At 36.8% G+C, this 18,936-nt stretch overlaps 1 protein-coding gene across 4 annotated transcripts in view; it reads left to right on the top strand.

Moving 5' to 3' along the window:
* Positions 1–13,881, top strand: part of USP45 (ubiquitin specific peptidase 45) — a 49,516-nt gene extending 35,635 nt beyond the window's left edge. For 2 of the 4 annotated variants that reach the window (XM_034061161.1, XM_005145092.3), the window contains exons 10-18: positions 1,972–2,053; positions 2,912–3,003; positions 4,945–5,001; positions 6,667–6,810; positions 8,205–8,874; positions 10,601–10,698; positions 11,082–11,168; positions 11,621–11,774; positions 12,757–13,881. In XM_034061161.1, coding sequence (XP_033917052.1) covers positions 1,972–2,053; positions 2,912–3,003; positions 4,945–5,001; positions 6,667–6,810; positions 8,205–8,874; positions 10,601–10,698; positions 11,082–11,168; positions 11,621–11,774; positions 12,757–12,890 — 1,518 coding nt within the window. In that variant the 3' untranslated portion in view covers positions 12,891–13,881. Of the gene's footprint in view, positions 1–1,971; positions 2,054–2,911; positions 3,004–4,944; positions 5,002–6,666; positions 6,811–8,204; positions 8,875–10,600; positions 10,699–11,081; positions 11,169–11,620; positions 11,775–12,756 lie in introns of those variants that run through there. The other 2 variants (XM_031045455.2, XR_004549507.1) reach the window with 2 other exon arrangements.
* Positions 13,882–18,936: the final 5,055 nt, after the last annotated feature.

Genomic DNA, 18,936 nt, shown 5'->3' with positions numbered 1-18,936 from the left:
GTCAGGCCCATGTTGGCTGGACACAGACAGGAGCAGCTCTGCTGGCCACAGGAGCCTGGCAGCTGCCCCCATGGCCTCCCCACCACACAGGCTCTGACAGGGGGACAGCCTGCAGCAATGTGTCTGCCACCAGAGCCCTATAGCAGGATTTACAGCCACTAACCTTTCTCTTTCACATCACTTCTAAACTTCTTCTCAGAAGAAGGAATGTCCTCACTGAAAGGACAGCCGGCTGCTTTGCTGTCCACCTGAGAGAGAGCTGAACCTGTACAGCTGTCCCTTCTTCCCTATCCTTATCGGATTCATTTTTTTAAACCCTAAGAGTTTTGATGAGAAATAAATATAATGCATAACACAGCACTAGTAATAGGAACTATCAAAAAGCCACATTACACTCTGCCTCTCCTCTGGTTTGTATCTTGAATCTGACACCAGCATTGAACATTTTCCCGTCTCCATTAAAAAAAGTTAGCAAGTGCGTATGTACACCAGTGGACTTTTAAGATAAAAGCTTGTCAATACTACAATAAAGATGACATAGCGTCTGCTGTTTCCAGCAATGTGGGCTGGAGATGGTTTCACACCGGGGCCTGAAGTGGCTGAACCCTGCTGCTAATTGATTAATGTCTGCTGCCATTGTCCGTAGCACCCTGCCCATTCAAAGACTGTGTCTTTCTTTGACCTAAATAAATGGTTCAACGCGCTAATCCCAACAAAAGGGTTGCTTATGGCCCTAAACCCATTTATGGTGCTCAACTTCATGAATTACCTATTGATTAGTCCTTTTAGTATATTGTTGGCTTTAAGATGAACAAAACTGAGCTTGGGGCAGCGGGAGTTAATTCACAAGCCAGGTCACATACTCATAAGGTCGGAGTTTGACTTGGTCTGATGGGTGCCTGAACTGGAAACCAAACCTCCGATGCTGCCTGTCATCCTAATGCTTTTGTGATATATGGCTTGAAAGTGTACTTTGCTGCCTGCAAACAAGAGCAAGGACATAGGGTTTGAGTTACTTGCAGAAGGTTTGGTATCGCCATTTGTCTCTAGATGGTACTTTGCTCCAAGTGTGACTTCAGTGACACATTTAATTATAGACATAATTTGCACACCAGCATGGGAGACTTGTATATGTTACTAGAGTTTGTGGATTAGAGATCCAGTACTTTTGCTGGGAAAAGAGAAGCATGGGTCATGCATGCTACAGTTTCCTGTCAGGGCACCCAGTTCATCCTCCTGCTTCCCTTTCCACAGCACATGGAGGTTGGGCTGAGCTGCCTTTTGTACTACTGCTAGGGTACACCTGTTAAGAACACAGCATCTCCTTGTGCCAGGGCAACTGAGCAATGGGGAAGGGAGCACCCCCTGTCTTAAGCTACCTATATGTATTTGCTTCTTTCTGATTCTTTGTTCAAAAATGTAGGGTTTAGGATTTATTGAGCAAATGCTGATGACATCTCTGTGGATTCATAAAGTTTTCTATCTCTCCTAAGGTGTTCTAACATAACTCTGAAATGTGCTGTGTTAGCAAATAAACAGAAGTAATAAAAGTACTGTCCAAATGCAGTGACTGAAGTCTGGCTGTTGAAAGATACTTAGCTGTCTTTCAAGTATTCTGTGTCCTAGTCCGTCAGTAATAGTCCATTCTTCGGTGTATTTTTTCCCTAACAGTAGAAGAAATAGATAGCGTTTATTCACTGAAAATGCTATAGTTTCTTGATAACCTATTGAGTGCTTTACAATGGCTCCCTTTTTAAGAGGAGGAAATTTTTGGATCTTCACTTACTAAAGTTAAGCTTATGTAGTTTTGACACTGTTAGTGAATAACAACAACAGTTTAAAAATACTGAATTATAATTATTGTATGGAAATAAGACAAGATAAAACCTAATAATATAGTTGTAGTTTTTAGAATGTTTAAACTTACAATACTTGCTAAATGTTTTGGGGTTTTTTTTCTTTCAATTATAGCGTATACAAACTGGTATCTTAAAAGCATTTAATAATCCAACTACTAAGACAGCAGATGAAGAAACCAGAAGAAAAGTCAAAGGTATGCAACTCTTTATTGAAAACTTCTAAAAATACACGTTTCTAAATGCCATTTTCTTCAAAACTGACAACTGCAAACAGCAGTCCTGAAGTACTGTAGTGACTTTTATTATGTATTATTCTAGTGCCACCCAGTGTGTATCTAAAGTATAGAGCTTTGTATGGGCTGACTTACATCTTTGTGGCCAGTATAAAGGCTTTCACTGTATTAATAATGCCTCTTTTAATGATAGAATTTAATTTTGTTTCCTAAAATAGCCTGCCGCATCTTCAGGTTTATTACAAAGCCGCAATTACTGTATCACTCAGAGAGGCCACTGATAAGTAACACTGATTCCTGTAAGAAATAGTTGTCACAGATACTGCAACGCTAAATCTGATTACAAAGACAAGATAAGAAGCTGTTTCAAAAGCAGGCATGTTCTCTTAAAATTAGTTTTTCGATTAATTTTTTTTTATGTTTATGCAAAAGTTCTAATTTGGGGATTTATTTTTTTAATTAAAGTCTTAATAATGATTAAGCTATTTTGAAAGTCACCCTTCCCCTAGTATCTTTATTAAAGTAATACATTAAAAAGAAAACTGAAATTTCATTTTAAAGGCTTCTTCTTGAGTGATACAGTAGTATTAATTGTGTTACAGTAGGTGGGGAAGGGAAGAATAAAAGGGAACCATCTCACTAAAATAGTTTTAAATGTTAATATAGTATATGATGTATTAGTTATTGTATTGTGTTCAAAACATTTTGAGTTTGTTTAAAAATTGTGCTTTCATAATATATCTTGGAAAGAATTTTGTTGTACTTATAGTACATTGGATCTGTTATTTTTCACATTTAAAAAAGGCAATGTTTTTTCAGCATATGGAAGAGAGGGTGTGAAGATGAACTTCATAGATAGGATCTTTGTTGGTGAATTGACTAGCACTGTCATGTGTGAGGAATGTGAAAATGTAGGTATTCTGGAATTTGGTTTGATGTGGAATAGATCACATACTGGTTTGATTACGTTGTCTTGAAAGTATAAAATTGTACTGCCAATTTTATACTTGTTTGTTTGTTTGTAAAAACAAGACTTTATTGAAAGTTTCTCATTTAAAATGATTTATTCCTTCTTTAAAGCATTATCCTCCCAAACCTAAGAAGAGGGGTCCTTTGAATTCAAAAAGGATCCAAGTACTGAGCTTTATTTTACATCTAACTTAAGGCTGGAGGTTCCAAATTCTATAATCGTCTGTGTTACACCACAATTTTATTTCATATTTTAAAACACCTATCTTAAAACATAAATCCTCCTGCCTGGTCTTCTGGGATATATCTGAAAATTGGGAATTACTTTGAATTAGTTGGAGTGGGGAAATGCTAAAATTACCTTTTATTTTCTTGAAGTATTTTTGATAATTAACATAATAACCTAATGAACAGCATATTCCTTTCATAATTAATATTACTGACATTTCATCATAAATACTTTCCATGATCCTTATAATTTTCTTTAACTTTGGAAGAGAAAAATCTTATTTGCATGACTTTACTAATTGAATGTTACATTTGTGTTTGGTTTAAAACATTATATTTCATATTATAGAGATTAAGCAAATCAATCTGTCTGAATAATTAAGCACAGTCCTGCAGTGCCAGGTAAACTTCCCTGTGTGTGATGTGCAGATTACACCTCACTGTGCTACTAGTATCAATGAAGAACTCTGACAGTGTAAAAAATAGAGATTGTATGTATTTTGCATGTCTCATTTATTTTTGTTGGATTCTTATATTCTGCCTGCACAGGACTCAGGAATTTGCTATCTATAGCCCTCTGATGAAGAGTTTAGCATTTGCTTTCCTTTGCCTGCATTGGCAAAGGTATTTTTGACTAATGTTTGCTCATGCACACTTGCTCTTTAGAGGAACCCCTATTTGAACATCTCTCATGAGGCAGTCAGCCATCATAGTTACAGTTAGTTTTGAACTCATTTATTGCTTCACTAGAACTAAATCATGCTGAGTCGCAGAAGTGAAAATAAGCCTACAGTCTGTATCAAATGTCACAGATGGAAGATAAGGTCACAAATACAAGATAAGGACAACGATGACAGTAAATGAGGGCATGATTGCATTCAGTAACTTACATCTACATGATCTTTTTTTGTTTTTAAGGCCTTGTTTTTCAGTCTTTCCAGAGATAAAATAAGTCAGTTCTGGAAGGAATTTGAGAACGGCAAGGGAGAGAGCTTAAGGAACAGGCTTGGATGGTATGTTCTAGTCATAAAGGCAGATGGAAAGTGATGAGAGAAAATCTCCTTAGGTACACTTTGCCAGGTTATTTCCAGTTTTAGCTTAGATTGCATATGGCTTCTATAAGCCATGACAAAACTTAAGTACAGAAAAGAAAGAAGGGTTTTTGTTTTGTTGTTTTTTTTTCATTCCCTTTCCCCCCATTACTTGGATTTAATTAACTGGCATTAGCCAGTCCTTGCTGCTTAACAGTGTATGAGGTCAAATGCCTGTGCAGAACCACCCAGGATCAGGAAGCTCTAAAGTTAGCTTTCAGCAGAATTGTACCTGTAGAAGGCCCACATGACTTGAAAATCTGCCTGGAGCTCAGAGAAACTGAGCACCACCCTGCTTCTAGGACCAGTTCATGCCCAGATGAATGGCCTTGCCCCTTTTTGTCTGTATGCTGTAATTTTGTGCAGTCTTAAGAGAGAAAATCAGAGCTAACTTGAAATAAATAAATAAATAAAGTCTGTGGGAAGTTCTTCATTGTAGTTTCATACAGCTTGTAACTGTTTAGCTTTAATAGTTTCTGATAAGTTCATTTAAAAAAGGGAGCTATGTGCTAAACCCATACAATGTTCTTTGCATTTAATATGCGTTTTCTCTTTTTCTTCAAGATTTCAACAGTAAAAGAACCTTTCATTGATCTTTCACTACCTATAATAGAGGAGAGGGTAAGAAACAGAATAAGTAACTTGCTTCAGTGGATTGTGTTTACATACTTTTATGAAGACATTTATGTATATACAGTTTTGATTTCAAGCCTAAAAATGTATGCTTTACTGTCATACGTCTGTTCATTATTTTAAATAGATATATAGACGTACAGTGTCTTAAGTGTATATATTTTTAAATTAGTCCAACCTTGCAACAAATGACCATAGTAATTTACATTACATGTAGGCCTGAGATGAGCTTAATTTGGCAGTAGTTTTACTATATACTTATATGAATTGAATGATTATAAACTTCTTTTTTTTTATGGTTCAGAAAGTCAGATTCTAGCATATGGTTTTGCATCTAGAGAACACGAATCCCTTAGGCTGAAGTGTACCTATGGGATGAGACAGTGTAAAAATGGATAGACTTTGAATATATTCTGGGTTTCTTTTGGCATTTCACAAAATGCCTCCATTAGCTGCAGAGGAACTATGTTCTTTTGAAGGCATATATAAGTATGTATATATATACACACACACACACATTCTGGTTTTGCGAGACTTGGTATTTTCATTTGAGAGTAGAAGGGGTGGGTTGGGAGTGGTTCTTCCCCCATCCTGCATATGTTCATGTATATTTAAGGAAGAGTATGTAATGTAATATTCAATCCTGTATAAAATATACTCTAAACACCAGTTTTGCTCATAAGAAATTCTTCATCTTTGTTGCTGCATTGAGTGCAGATGTCTGTGGGAGTTAAATCTTTAAGAGCATTTTGAGTATGTGGGCCCCTGTGCTTTCTGCCTCACACGTATAAACATGGGATCTTCATGGGTTCTGTTTGAGAGAGAGACTTGCTGGCTTTTAAAATATATTAATTATATATGATAGTTCAAGTATAATGTTTTAGCTGTACGTTTCTATGTGCAAGAAATTAATTTCAGAAGCAGACAAGTACTTCATAGGTAATTCCTCACCTGTTAGAGATGAGACACTGGCACAGGTTGACCAGAGAAGTTGTGAATGCTTCATCCTTGGCAGTGTCCACGACCAAGTTGGATGGGGTTTTGAGCAACCTTGTCTAGTGGAAGGTGTCCCTGCATGGGGCTGAGGGGTTGTAACTAGATGAGCTTTAAGGTACCTTTCAACACAAACTAGTGTATTATTCTATGTTTCGGGGTTTTTTTAGCAGTCGCTGCACTTACCTGAGGACATGCATTACTTTATGGTCATCTCTTTCCATTATAGTCTAGATATGCTGCTGCCATTAATGTGATGGGGGGACATGCGGCAGTTCCTTCATCACATCATATGGTAGTAGGCTGCTCCAGAGATTGTCTGATGGGGAGCTATGTCCTCTTTGATAAATTCACAACTTATACATATGTGCTTATACAGTACTAAAATAGATTGTTTGGCATGGGTTCTCTACAGGGATTTTGTATCATTCCTGTTTTTGTGGCTCTCCATTAATCCTTCAAAGATGTTGACAGTGAGTTTATGATAAATAAAATGAAAAAGTAGTCTTGTACCACAATTCAGGAGCCAGTTAGTTGGATTTATATTGGTTACTGTTTTCTACAGTAAAGGAAAAAAAACACACCTACATTTTCCTGTAGGTTGCAAAGGAATACAAAATTGGCATGTTTCCTTCCCTAATTTCCTGTCTAATTTCTTAGGTTGCAAAACCTGTGCCTTTGGGAAGAACAGGTAAAGGTAAAAGTGTACAAGAGGCAGATCTTGGTCAGTATAACTGTTCTTCTGTCACTACACTGAATAATCAACCCAAAATTGTCAAGAAACATGCTTTAACAAAAGATAAGGTAAGAACTTAAATACACTAAATCATGAGTTTATTCTGCAGTTTCTATGGCTCAGGGGTGGGAATTTTGACACATATCAATGGGGTTTTTTTGTATACATACAGGGTCTTATTATTAACACATTTTTTTAGTAAGCCTTATTGTCCATATTGGGTTATGTGCCCAGTTAGAATCTATACTAGAATAGACATGGAAAAAATCCAATGTAGTTTGAATAATAATGTTAATACTTATAAATGCAAAAACAATTACTGAAATGTTTTAAAAAAGAAGAAAATAAAATATAGTTAATCATTCAATAAACTAGACTAGATGGACTAATACAGAAGAAGCAACAACTCTGCTTTCAGTAAGTAAGATAAACTGACCTATGAAGTATGTCTGTCTAATTGATGAGGCTTTGTGATTCTCTGCTCTCTTTCTTTTCAGATATGTATTTATCATTATTTTAGTCTGTTATTACTATTCTTTTCAGTGTAATAGATTCATTTTGCACTAAACTTATAATCCAAAACAAACAGCTGTTGAATTCAGTCTGTGTTTGCACATATTCTGTCACTTCAGTTTATCAGTTTGTAGGTTTGCTTGTGAAACTTGAGGTGTGTCCTGTTGGTGGTTTTGTAAACTAACAGAATACCTGAACACTCCTTGTAAGGCTTTTCTCCTGAAATGAGGAGTAAGTTCCTCTCCCTCTTTGCTATTTATAAGGCAAAGGGGGAAAGAATTGCTAATTTATTTTGCTTCTTTCTTTTGGAAAGCAGCCAAATGAAAGAAAGAAAAGAACCATGAATAATTATAAATCACCTAAATTATGGCAGCATTGGGTTTTTTTTAATCTATAGTGCTAGTTTTCTGTGGCAGCAAAGGTAGTGGTTTGGGTTTTTTTTCCTTCTTGCAATCTTGATAAAATAAAATAAGCAATTTCAGATGATACAAAAATTAGCAAACATACTGCCAGAGATGCTTTATTTAATTTTAAGACAAATGCCTACAAGGTAGATTGGATTTTCTTCTGGAGCTGCCCATCAGCTAAGGCCTCTGAAGGGAGGTTAGGGAACTAGCTTAAACTTAAGAACCTTTTAGAAGCTTAGGTTAGATTAAGCTTCAAACCACTTCAAATGTGCCATCACAGCTGTCAAAGTGAATGTAATTAGCTGGGGGAAGTATTGATCTTGCAGTAAGTGTAATGCTCTTAGCTTACTGGGGTGTAGGTTTCTAATCCTAAATTGGTTTAAAAAGATCTTAAGGAAATCAACTAGCTTAAACATGTGAGAGATGGAGAATACAAAGTAATAGGTTGAATTTGCTTTGAATTGGTCACGTTTCAAAAGCTATGTTAGATCACAGATCTGTTTTCCTCTATATTACTAAAGCAATAATGCCATAATTTACAGAATCAATTGAACCAGGAAAGACGGCTTGCCAGAAAAGCTTCCTCGAATGAAGAAGAAAGAAGTCCTGTTATAATACAGGAAAAAAACAAAAAGCTTGAGCTGGAAGGTGGCTCTGGCGTTCTGTGTTCCAAAGACACAACTGCTGACTCTGCTGTAAATGGAAGTCAGACGGATGGCAGTGAGAAGGAAGCCAGCCGCTCTGAAAGCAGCTTTGATGCAGATAGTGAAGCCTCAGAAAGCGAAAGTGCTTCTAAGCAAACAGCTTTCAGTCCATCCAGCAACATGTCTGGTTTGCATGTCAACCACATAAATGTTAAAACGCCCCACAACAAACCAAGTGACAGTACCGAAGGGATGATTTCTAGTGCCATATCCAAACTCAGCTTATGTGATACTATGCATGAAGATAAAAAATCAAGCCGTGGAGATCCAGCAACAGGTTTATCAAATAATTCCATGTTCTCAGGAGACAAATCCCCTCTGTCCCAAAACCCTCAAAATGCTTTCCAGACACTTTCCCAAAGCTACATAACTAGCTCAAAGGAATGTTCTGTTCAGTCCTGCCTCTACCAGTTCACCTCTGTGGAACTCCTCATGGGGAACAACAAGCTCTTATGTGAGAGCTGCACAGAAAAGAAACAGAAGTATCAGAAGAAAACCAACTCCACAGGTAAAGTGCTTGTACCTGTCTGGCCACTTCACAAAATTGCCTCTCAAAACCTGTGCCCTGGCTGTTGTGTTGTTGATCCAGCATGGGCCTCCCCCTTGTGGCTAAATAGGAAATGTTTCCCCAAGCAGAACTTTTAACAACTTAAAACTTCATCCTGCCAAGGACAAAACAAAATCTTATATTAGAACATAACGGCAGATATAACTTAGAATTAATTTTGCAGCTTTTCTTTATGTTATACAAGATAAGTAATTTAAAGTTGACCATAAACTGAGCAGATGAATTGTTCAATATTAATCTCTGCTGCTGTTTCTGTTCCTTACAATACTAGAAGCTTTGAAATAAATTCTGTATGTATTATTCAGCTCTAGAACCTTACATCCTCAGGGAAGTAATGTTATTAAACATGTAAGAGGGGAAAAAATATATTTGTGATGAAGGTGGGGGGGGAAACTTTACAAAGATTTTGTAAGGGTGGAGATGAGAAATACCTTCTTGTGACAATGGTTTCCTTGACGTTTGTTCAGCCCAAGCAGACCATTAGGGTTCCCTGAGTGAGAAAAACAATTTTAAAATAATGAAAAATAACCTATTAAAAAAGGACTGGAGGATTTGTTTTGCTGTACAGTAATTCAGAAGGATAAAAAATTAAGCTCTTCAGATAATTTCTATATTCTATATTCTATATTATATTCTATATAAAATAAAATACAAAGGGAGGTACAGTAAATAAACTTGCCCATATACTGTGCATTTATAGCTATTTAAAGAGGTACAATTTAAGCATGATTAAATTCAGAAAAAATAATTAAGCGTAGCATTTTATAATCATTCATTATTGGGCTGAGAGTAAGTGCTATATAAACAACGTTTTGGTTCCATAGGCCCAATGAAAAATGGAAGAGGAAAATCTGTTCACAACTAAGCATTATTCTTTTCTTTCTAAAAGAAAAGATGTAAGAAGTCACCTGCATTTACGTGAAATGCTCCATTCTACCTCAGATTAAATATTTTCCTTTGGACCTGTGTAAAACCAGGAAATAAATTAGTTTTTGTCAGCAAAAAAGCGCTGGTGCCCTGTTCCCTTTTACTGTATAGCTAATGACTGAGCTACTTTTGGCAAAAGCCTCAGGTTCAGTTTCCTCCGTACCAGAGGAGATTGGAGTCCACATATCCCAGTCCTGTGTGCTTAGGTCAGCAGGTTATGAGGCCTGAAGTAGACACCCCTCCTCAGACCTTTCTTTTAAATAAACATAAATGACTACAAAGTGTGTAGTCATTCAGAAAGAACTGAAGAATGGAAAATTAACCTCTATCTTAGTGGTTGGGACATCAGCATGGGTAAAAGAGACCTGTGCCTTCCAATTCTTGTTCCAGTGATCGTCCATTAATTTCAGATTAAATGGTTTTAACATGAAAGTTGGGTGCTATAGTAACAGATGATGTTGGTATCTCAGTGTGCAAGCTGACCTGGATAGTGTACATGTTTTCAACTTTTGATCTGATTTGCACAGGAAGAGCTAAAATAATGCTCAGATTTGACAGATTGTTTATTAAAAGCTAGAAAGAAGAGGAAATGTTTTTCTATTACTCTTAAAATTTTCCCTTGCATTTTATATAACATGCACATAATCATTGCAACATAGAATATTCTGTCAGATGTTTAAAAAATACCAAAATTCTGTGTGACTGCCTTCACAAATTATTTTGATATTCATAAATGCAGAAAAGAAAATGGAAGGTGTCTACACAAATGCTCGGAAGCAGCTGCTGATTTCTTCAGTTCCTGCTATTCTTATTCTCCATCTGAAAAGATTCCACCAGGTAAAAGGCCAAAACCCTCCTGTATATTCCTTTGCCCCACCAGTGGACAAGCAGTTCTTTCAGAGTTGTCGTGTATACTGATATTTGCTTTTTATATGGAGAACCACAATCTGAAACATGCCTGTGTTGTTTTTTTTTATTGTCTTATACCTTCAGAGTGCATTTAGCCATTCAGATGTATCCAGGGAAACCTCTTACGTGTCCATCATGCTTATGTGTAGCAGGCATTGTATTGAAAGCATAACAAAGAATGTTTAAGTCAGTTGCAATATTACTATTGGTTTTGGTTTATTTTAATAGTATAATAATACACCTTAGCTTTAAAAAGCTTCCTAGTAAAAATATTTATTTTACAGTCTTTTTTTTTTCTTTTTGTTTTGAAGGCTGGTTTGAGTCTACGGAAAGTGAATAGGCATGTGGATTTCCCACTGATTTTAGACTTAGCACCATTTTGTGCTGCATCTTGCAAGGTACCCATCTCAAATCTTTATTGTTATGGTTCTTCAGGCTGTTGTTCTGAGCACAAGTTAAACTGGATTGATGATAATGATGATGATAATGTTTAGTATTTCTTCTTTTCCTAGAAAAATTACAGAGTGAGTGTTTCAAGTAGCATCCTCAGATCAGAACTGTAACTAATTGAAATTCCATTCATATCAAGAATATCACAGAAATTAACTAGTATTAATTAAGCTATGGTGCCCCGATGGTGTATCTAACAGCATTTAAGCAAGTATTGCTGCTTCCATGGTAACTAAATTCAATTAGTAGACTATAGAGTATTCTTAATAGATGTATTTCACCATTAGAAAGCTATAGATGTCTGTCTGCTTCTTTGTGATACTGTTGATAGCTAGTTAAGTTATCTGTAAAATTCATCATGAAATAATTTGCTTTTAATTTTCTGTTTCTGGGAATGCAGAATGTTACGGATGGTGCAAGAGTGCTGTACAGTCTTTATGGAATAGTGGAGCACAGTGGGTCAATGAGAGGTGGTCATTATGCAGCATATGTAAAAGTCAGGACACCCTCCAAGAAATTACTGGAGCATATTTCTACCACTAAAAATGTTCTGGGTATGTACAAAGCCTCTTTTCTCTGTGAGTAAACCCAAAAGCAACCACTGGCTACAGCTCCTTACCCTTAAGGGGATTCATAGCAAATAATTGTTTTAGCTCAGAATATTCTGTTATTTCTGTACCACATAAATGAATTCTTCTTTTTAATGTTACACCCACTACATGACCTACTTCTGTATTAACCCCACACAGAGCTGAGTGAATAATGGAATTTTGGTTCAGTTGTTAAAAGAGAGAATTGATGGAAAACTCTCTCTTTCCTAGCCAAAGTAATATGTCCAGATGAATAGTTGTGCGAGATTGGCTGGAGGGTGTCTTCTTGAATTTTGAAGACAGCACACTAGTTCTCATTAATATGTTTTGGATATACAGAATGAAGTCAGATTCTAGGGTAGGATCTGTTAGTGAGTGACTTATGGAGGCAAGAATGTTGAGCTGTCAGAGCAAGGTAAATATATTTATTCTTTCCCTTCATGGGGTGAGCGAGAACCAAGAAGTATCCTGTCTGTCCTATGATGTGTCACTCTGCATTTGAAGCTCATTTCTCAGAAGTAAAATTTTTAATATGATTTTTGAAACTGAAGTCCCCCTCAGTCTTACACCTCCCATGCAGTGTTTATTAGAATAGATCTTTCTGTGTTCTTAATTTCACACCGGTCTGCTTTTGAAATAAGATTTTTTTCTATGTCAGAACTGGTTGTATGCTAGTATAACTTATTGTTAGAACTCAGCAAGCTCTACTTGAAATGTCTTAGAATTTTTGAACAAAATAGGAAAAAAGCAATGGAAGTGTACGTTTATAAGCTTTGTCTTCCACCAGTTTCTCTTACAGTACTTTCTGGCATGTAAATTTCAAACAGAAAATACTGGATTGCATCTAAGTAATGAGTTCTTCTTGGGGCTTTTTGAAATACCCAGTGTGTTTGTTTGATAATGATGTGAAATACAAGAAACAACTTACTTTGCTTTTGCATTTCAGGCTTAAAAGAAGCCGTGGGAGCATCAGGAGGACAGTGGGTGTATGTTAGTGATGCCCATGTTCAGATGGTTCCAGAATCAAGAGTACTAAATGCACAAGCATATCTACTTTTTTATGAAAGATTATTACTATAAGTCTCAATGATTTAATTTAAAGATGGTAGTGGTTATTTAGTTTATCTTATTTAAAGCTGCAGTGGTAAGAGTACCTGTAAATATTGTGCCTTTATCTTGTAGAGAATTTATCATATGTTGACTCTGAAGTTCAGTCAAGCTATTATAAATATCAGAATTGTTCTCTTGAAGTATGCACTTTTCCAAACATTTAAAATTCCTGGATTAATTAAAATACAGTACCGTTAGAATGTAAGATGATGTCCTATCCTACTGAGGTCTATAGAAAGTTTGTTTTTGATAAAGATAAGCTTTCACCCATAGTACTAGAACAGTTGAGAATAAAAATACTGATAGTGTTAAGTGCCTGGATTTGGTGGTGTACAGTAACTATAGAAAGTATTTCAACTTCTGTGATCTAATCCAGATCCTTCCCATCTCTGGGTTGGTTGTCAGCTGTTAAGAATCCTGCAAACAAGAACCTGTCAAATTGTGTTGTAGTAATTGGAAAGCACAGTGCTTCCAGAATGGAGTAACAGCTGTCTCTGGTTAAGGCTGCAGTGCACTTTCCCAACAGAGCTGGGAATAGACTGGGAAAATGTTGCTTCCTCAAAGTAACAGTGAATCCTTAGATACCCAATACCCTTTCAGCTGTCTCCAGCTGGCACAGGTATAGCAATGTATTCTTGTTTAAATATATACTTGGTGTGCATATATATATCCTCATATATATATTTATATACACACATGTGTGTGTATATATATGCACACCATAAATCAATATATATTGTCATTTTACCTGCTAGGAAAGACAATTGCAAATACTTCTGTATTTAGTAAATTTTCAACTTCATATTTATGACAATGTACAGCATATAAGCTTGTGTATGAATATGTATTGAATTTAAGTGTAACTGGGTAATTCTGTTACTTTTGGTTCTAAAAATGAATTTATCTGTTCCTGAATACTTTTCTCACAGGAGTAATAAACTATAAATTATTTTTGCACTGTGTCTGAGTTGGACAGTAAATGATGACTTTTGCCCTCCAATATGTGTCTGGACTTCCCTTTGTCATCACTGGAGGACAGCAGGTGTCCTGGTGGCAGAACTTGTTTCCATATCATGTTTTACTGCCCTGTATGGAGTTGTTACTTCTTTCGGCAGTTTCTCAGTTCCATCTCAGAGAGCAATAGATACATAATAAGATCAAAGTATGATGATTACTTTGAAGCTATGTTTTATTTAATAAGCAGTTACTTCAATACAAATTACTTCTACAACAGTTTCATTCTGTCCAACTTGTTCTTTGGTAGGGAAAAAACTATGTTTATTTCTGTTTACTATTTTCATTTATGGAAATGTGTTTTGGTGGAAAAAAAGCCAAACCCCAAACAAAACCCAACAACCCATGTTGTCCCTATTACTATCTGTACCACATGTCATCATACCTATTTGGACAGCTTTCCTATTCTTTAGTTCTGTTTTAGGGCTTCATCTCACTCTATTTACTCTTTTGTAAAAAGAAAATAGCAAAACCTGCCATAGCAGCATTTGCTAGAACTGCTGAGATACATTTTATAGCCACATTACCTGTACAGACTTGTGCAAGGTACGAAGTATTTTTGGGCCATACAGCTGATGGTCATACCAGAATGAGCCCCTGCTTGCACATGATTTTATTTTCCAAAGACTCCTCTGGGTCAAAATTAGGCTATACATTTTGGCCAATGCAATAATTTTTTCTTCCACTGATTAAACCAGAAACCAAGCAGTCAACTTTAGCCATCTGTATTCCAACTAAACACTTCTTAACCTGAGTCTACACTAAGAAAGAAAAAATAATGTTTATACCAGAGTTAGTTAAAAGATATTAATTTGCTTTAACCTCCTTCCCATACCCTTCATCCACCTACACACACCTTCCCCCTCTTTGTATGTTGCTGATCAAAACTCAACAGTTGGTTCTGGGCAATCACAGCAAATACCAACTGAGTTTCACTTCTGTGACACAGTCTTGCTAGGAGACCACACATGGAGTGTATTTCATCCACCGTAAAGCAGACAGACTGACTAGATGAGCCCTCGTCCTAGCTTTGCTGACTTCTCTAAAACTATTAAACTTAAGGACCTGTATTAATCTCCTTTTTAGTTTGCAATATTCTGTTACCAGACCAAAGACCTTTTCAGGCTTATAGCATCTTCTCTTCATTGAGCTGCACTTTACCTTTGTGGTGTCCCCCCCAAGCCCTGAGAAAGTGCAGTACCCTGCATCTTCATGTGGAATAACTTAGAAATGGCTCTCTCTTTGCTCCATTCTTCTCTTCTCACAAGAGCACCACCGTTTTCTTCATCAGCCTCATCTGTACCTTACATTTCCTGGATCTCCATAAGCGTGTGTCAATGTCTTATTTCACTGATCTTTAACCATAATGTTTCCCAATCCCAGTACTTGCATTCTTTCAGCTAGAAACACTGCTACTGGAAGAGCTACTGTAACTGCAGTCTTGCCTCTTCCCACAGACTGCAGTACAGGTATCTTGAGAAAAGCTGTGACTTCCAAGCAGCTGTCTGCCAACCAGTCACAAGACAGTGCCTTCAGAACAATGAGGAAGGAAGCAAAGTAAACAGTTGCTCACTCTTCAGTAAGTAAATCTAGTTTAGAGAAGTACTTGATTCACATATGGACAACTGGAACGCCCTAAAGCTTCCCTGGAACAGAGGCATCTATAAAGATGGCTGTATCAGTTAAGGAATTAGTCCAGATTACAAAGCCTTTCTCCTCAGAAAGAACCTTTTTACCTTTGGATTTAGGTACAATTTATAATAAACATGGCAATAGGTGATGGTGAGATTTATTATACTAACTTACCTACACCAATACATGTACAAACACCATGTTTGTATAAGTCTGTTCTCCTAAGAGAGGGCTACAAATACTCAGTGGTGAAGGAAAAAAAAACAACAAACCAACCCTGAACTTCTTTGCCCAAAATATATGCACTGTGATTGTTCAGAAAATGAAATTATGCAGTATGCCAAACCCTGCTCCCCTGTTCCCATCTGCGTGCTCTGTATCAATGAAGTGCTCTTGCTTATGGACTTCAAGTGGTAGCAGGTGAGAGTAGTTTATAAATTAATTAAAAGGCTGAAATGTCTTAACTTCACCATTTGTTTCTCTTCGGACTTCTTTTTTTATCTTGATACCAACTGAATTATGAAGGAATATATGAAATTAACACATCTGCATTCTCAACCCATTATAAAAAGCTTATTTGAACACACGAGTAAAACCCCTAAGATTTGGATAGGAATAATTTCTTGAGAAGACACTTGAAGACATATTAAAATAGGAACAAAGTATTTGAATACAACGCTTCTGTTAGCAATAACTGGCAAAGCCACTTTTAAATAAAAAGTGGCAGCATGCTTCACCGAGCAGCTTCACAGTAGTCCTGGTTAAACAAAGATTTGGTATTCCTCAGTTTTTAGCAGCTGGAAGCTCTCTTGCTGTGCCCTGTACACGCTTAAGCATTTGTACAAAGATTTATATGTGAAATCATATGGGATCATAAAGAGATGCCACTAAAGCTCAGCAGAACCATTTCAGTCTAATTATTTTAGAATGGATTATTTTTGCTTCTGTATCTATTTACTCTGTCCTAGGATGTCATTTTGCCAGCTGTTTTAGCTGGGCTTGGTGTATAAATAAACTGCAGAAACAGTGGGTGATTATTCAATATGATTTAAAACCTGTTTTTTTCTTGTTAACTGAGATTATGTGATTACAAAATACATTTTCAGACAGTAGTCTGTTAGTGTAAGTCAAAACGCTTACTTTGAACAACCTTATATAAAAAGCCTAAGTGAATTTATTTGTTAAAACAATTGCAATGCATTGTAACTACTTCAAGACTCAAATACTTCAAATACTCCTGTCTTCATTGATATCCATAGAAAAACTATTTTGCAAGTGTCAGAAATGTTTCTTGCATCTATTGCAGCTTCCAATATTTTTTTCTAGCATAAAATAAAAACATGCAGTACTGCTTTTAAAAGAAAACAGGAAAGTATTTATTTTGAGTAGGTTTATGATTTCTTAACACTTACCCCATTGCTTTGCTAGGTTAGTGTTTTGATTTTGAGCTGTGTAACATGGGGACCATTACAGTGAACTCTGTAAGAAAACCACCGTGCCAGTGGCAGCCATTTCATAAAGTTGAATTCTGATTCTACTGTTATTTATTCATTCAGATAATCCCTGGTACATTCATATGTTCTTGCACTTAAACAAAAGAGAATCCAAGTAACCAAAACTCATTTCTAAGTCCAAAATACTTGTGAGCAATAAATCAAGCATATTAGAAATTTCACCTTGTTTTCATTAATTTTATTTTCCATCTGTTTGAACTAGTAGTCTAATTTTATTCTGCAGGTATTTAAGTAACAAATAATATTTTTACAATTTCTAACATCCTGATACATTGTACACTTCATTTGTAGATTTATAATTCCAAATATTACTAAGTAAACAGAGCCTTAAACACAGACTGTATTTAAAAAACAATCTGATCAGTTTTACAGCCTCTCCTAGGTGTTTTAACAAGTTTCTCAGAACAAAGCTGCCATTTGTCTTATATTCATTTTGTCTTTTCGTCTATATTATATATTATTTGACAAATGTATAAATAGAACATGCAACCATTTGGAAAACGATATTGTTTAAATATAAGCTATATGTTGTACAATTGAGTTCACGAAGCTTCCATTTTTAACCCTCAACTTAAGAAGACATTATTTTTTCCTTTCACCTTGTGTCACAGCTTCATTGCACTTGGAAGAGCTACCCAGTGATGAGTCCATACCCTTAACCTACACCATTTGCTCCCCCTGCCTCACCATCTGTAGCATAGGTCACAGATTAAGACAGTTTCTTCCCTTTGCACAAACCAAGCTCTCTAGTTCTGTGATAAGACCAAGACAAAGCGCGGGTCCCCCTCATGTCCCCAGCTTCAGTAGCAGCTTGAAGCTCATCCATTCATAAGCACCACTCCAGGGTTCCAGCTGTGTGTCAGTCAATGCTGCACAGATTTAGAACTTTCAGAATAGTAAGTCCATGGAAAGCATTCTTTGTCTAGCTACTCTTTGTGACCCATAAAGAGAAAATGCTAGAACACTTCAGCTAACAGTAATATGTAGCTTAAGCGGCACCAACAAATCTCACACTGAAATCATTACATGAAGTAAAACACATATTTCTCAATACTTTCATAGAGATTTATAAAAAGTTATTTTGCTACTGTATGCATTAATTTATCCAATGATCAAAGAGATTATGGATATTTTAGGTATTTACATGAGATGACACTGAAGGAAGGACAGGCAGTGACCATGGTAATCAGTAATGTGCCAGCTGATGACAGTATCTGTTCCACAAAAATCAACTACCAAGTCCTTGCCTACAGAAACAACCCTAATGTCGATACAAGACCTATATACCAATTTTGGCTTATCTTCATACATTAAAATACAATGATAACTTTAAAGTTAATTTGGGTATTCAATAGGTTTAAAGAACTGTCCTCCTTCACATATGCACTAACCCGACACCCAGGACACCCTGCAGCTATGCAGCATCTATGCTACTTACGGATTTCAGTGCAATATCACTACCCAGAGTTACACCCGCTTAACCGAAACAACTTTATATACTTATTCATGCCGACTCCGCCCTCCTCCACCCTGGGACACTATCACTAGCAATCACCTGTGGAAACCGCAGGGCTGACGACTTTTGCCGGCTCCCCTCACACTAACGCTTACAGGCGGATCGTGGAATTCCGCGCCGGTCCCTCAGCAGCAGGCTCCCCTTTGGAGGGGGAGACCGCTGTGAGCATAGCCCCGCCTTTCTCCCCCGCCGCGGCTGCCATGGAGAGCGGCGACAGACAGGAACTGGTGTTGTTGCCCACAGTCAAGATGGCGGCACCGGGCACTGCCCGCTGCTCTTCGCTTCCTGCCACTGGGGGGAGCAAGGGATGCACCACCCTACGCCCCGTTCTCCCTTAGCA

The sequence above is a fragment of the Melopsittacus undulatus genome, chromosome 3 (assembly GCF_012275295.1).
Source record: "Melopsittacus undulatus isolate bMelUnd1 chromosome 3, bMelUnd1.mat.Z, whole genome shotgun sequence".
Classification (NCBI taxonomy): Eukaryota; Metazoa; Chordata; class Aves; order Psittaciformes; family Psittaculidae; genus Melopsittacus; species Melopsittacus undulatus.
Note: the sequence above shows the minus strand (reverse complement) of the source record. Positions and strands in the feature narration are given on the sequence as shown.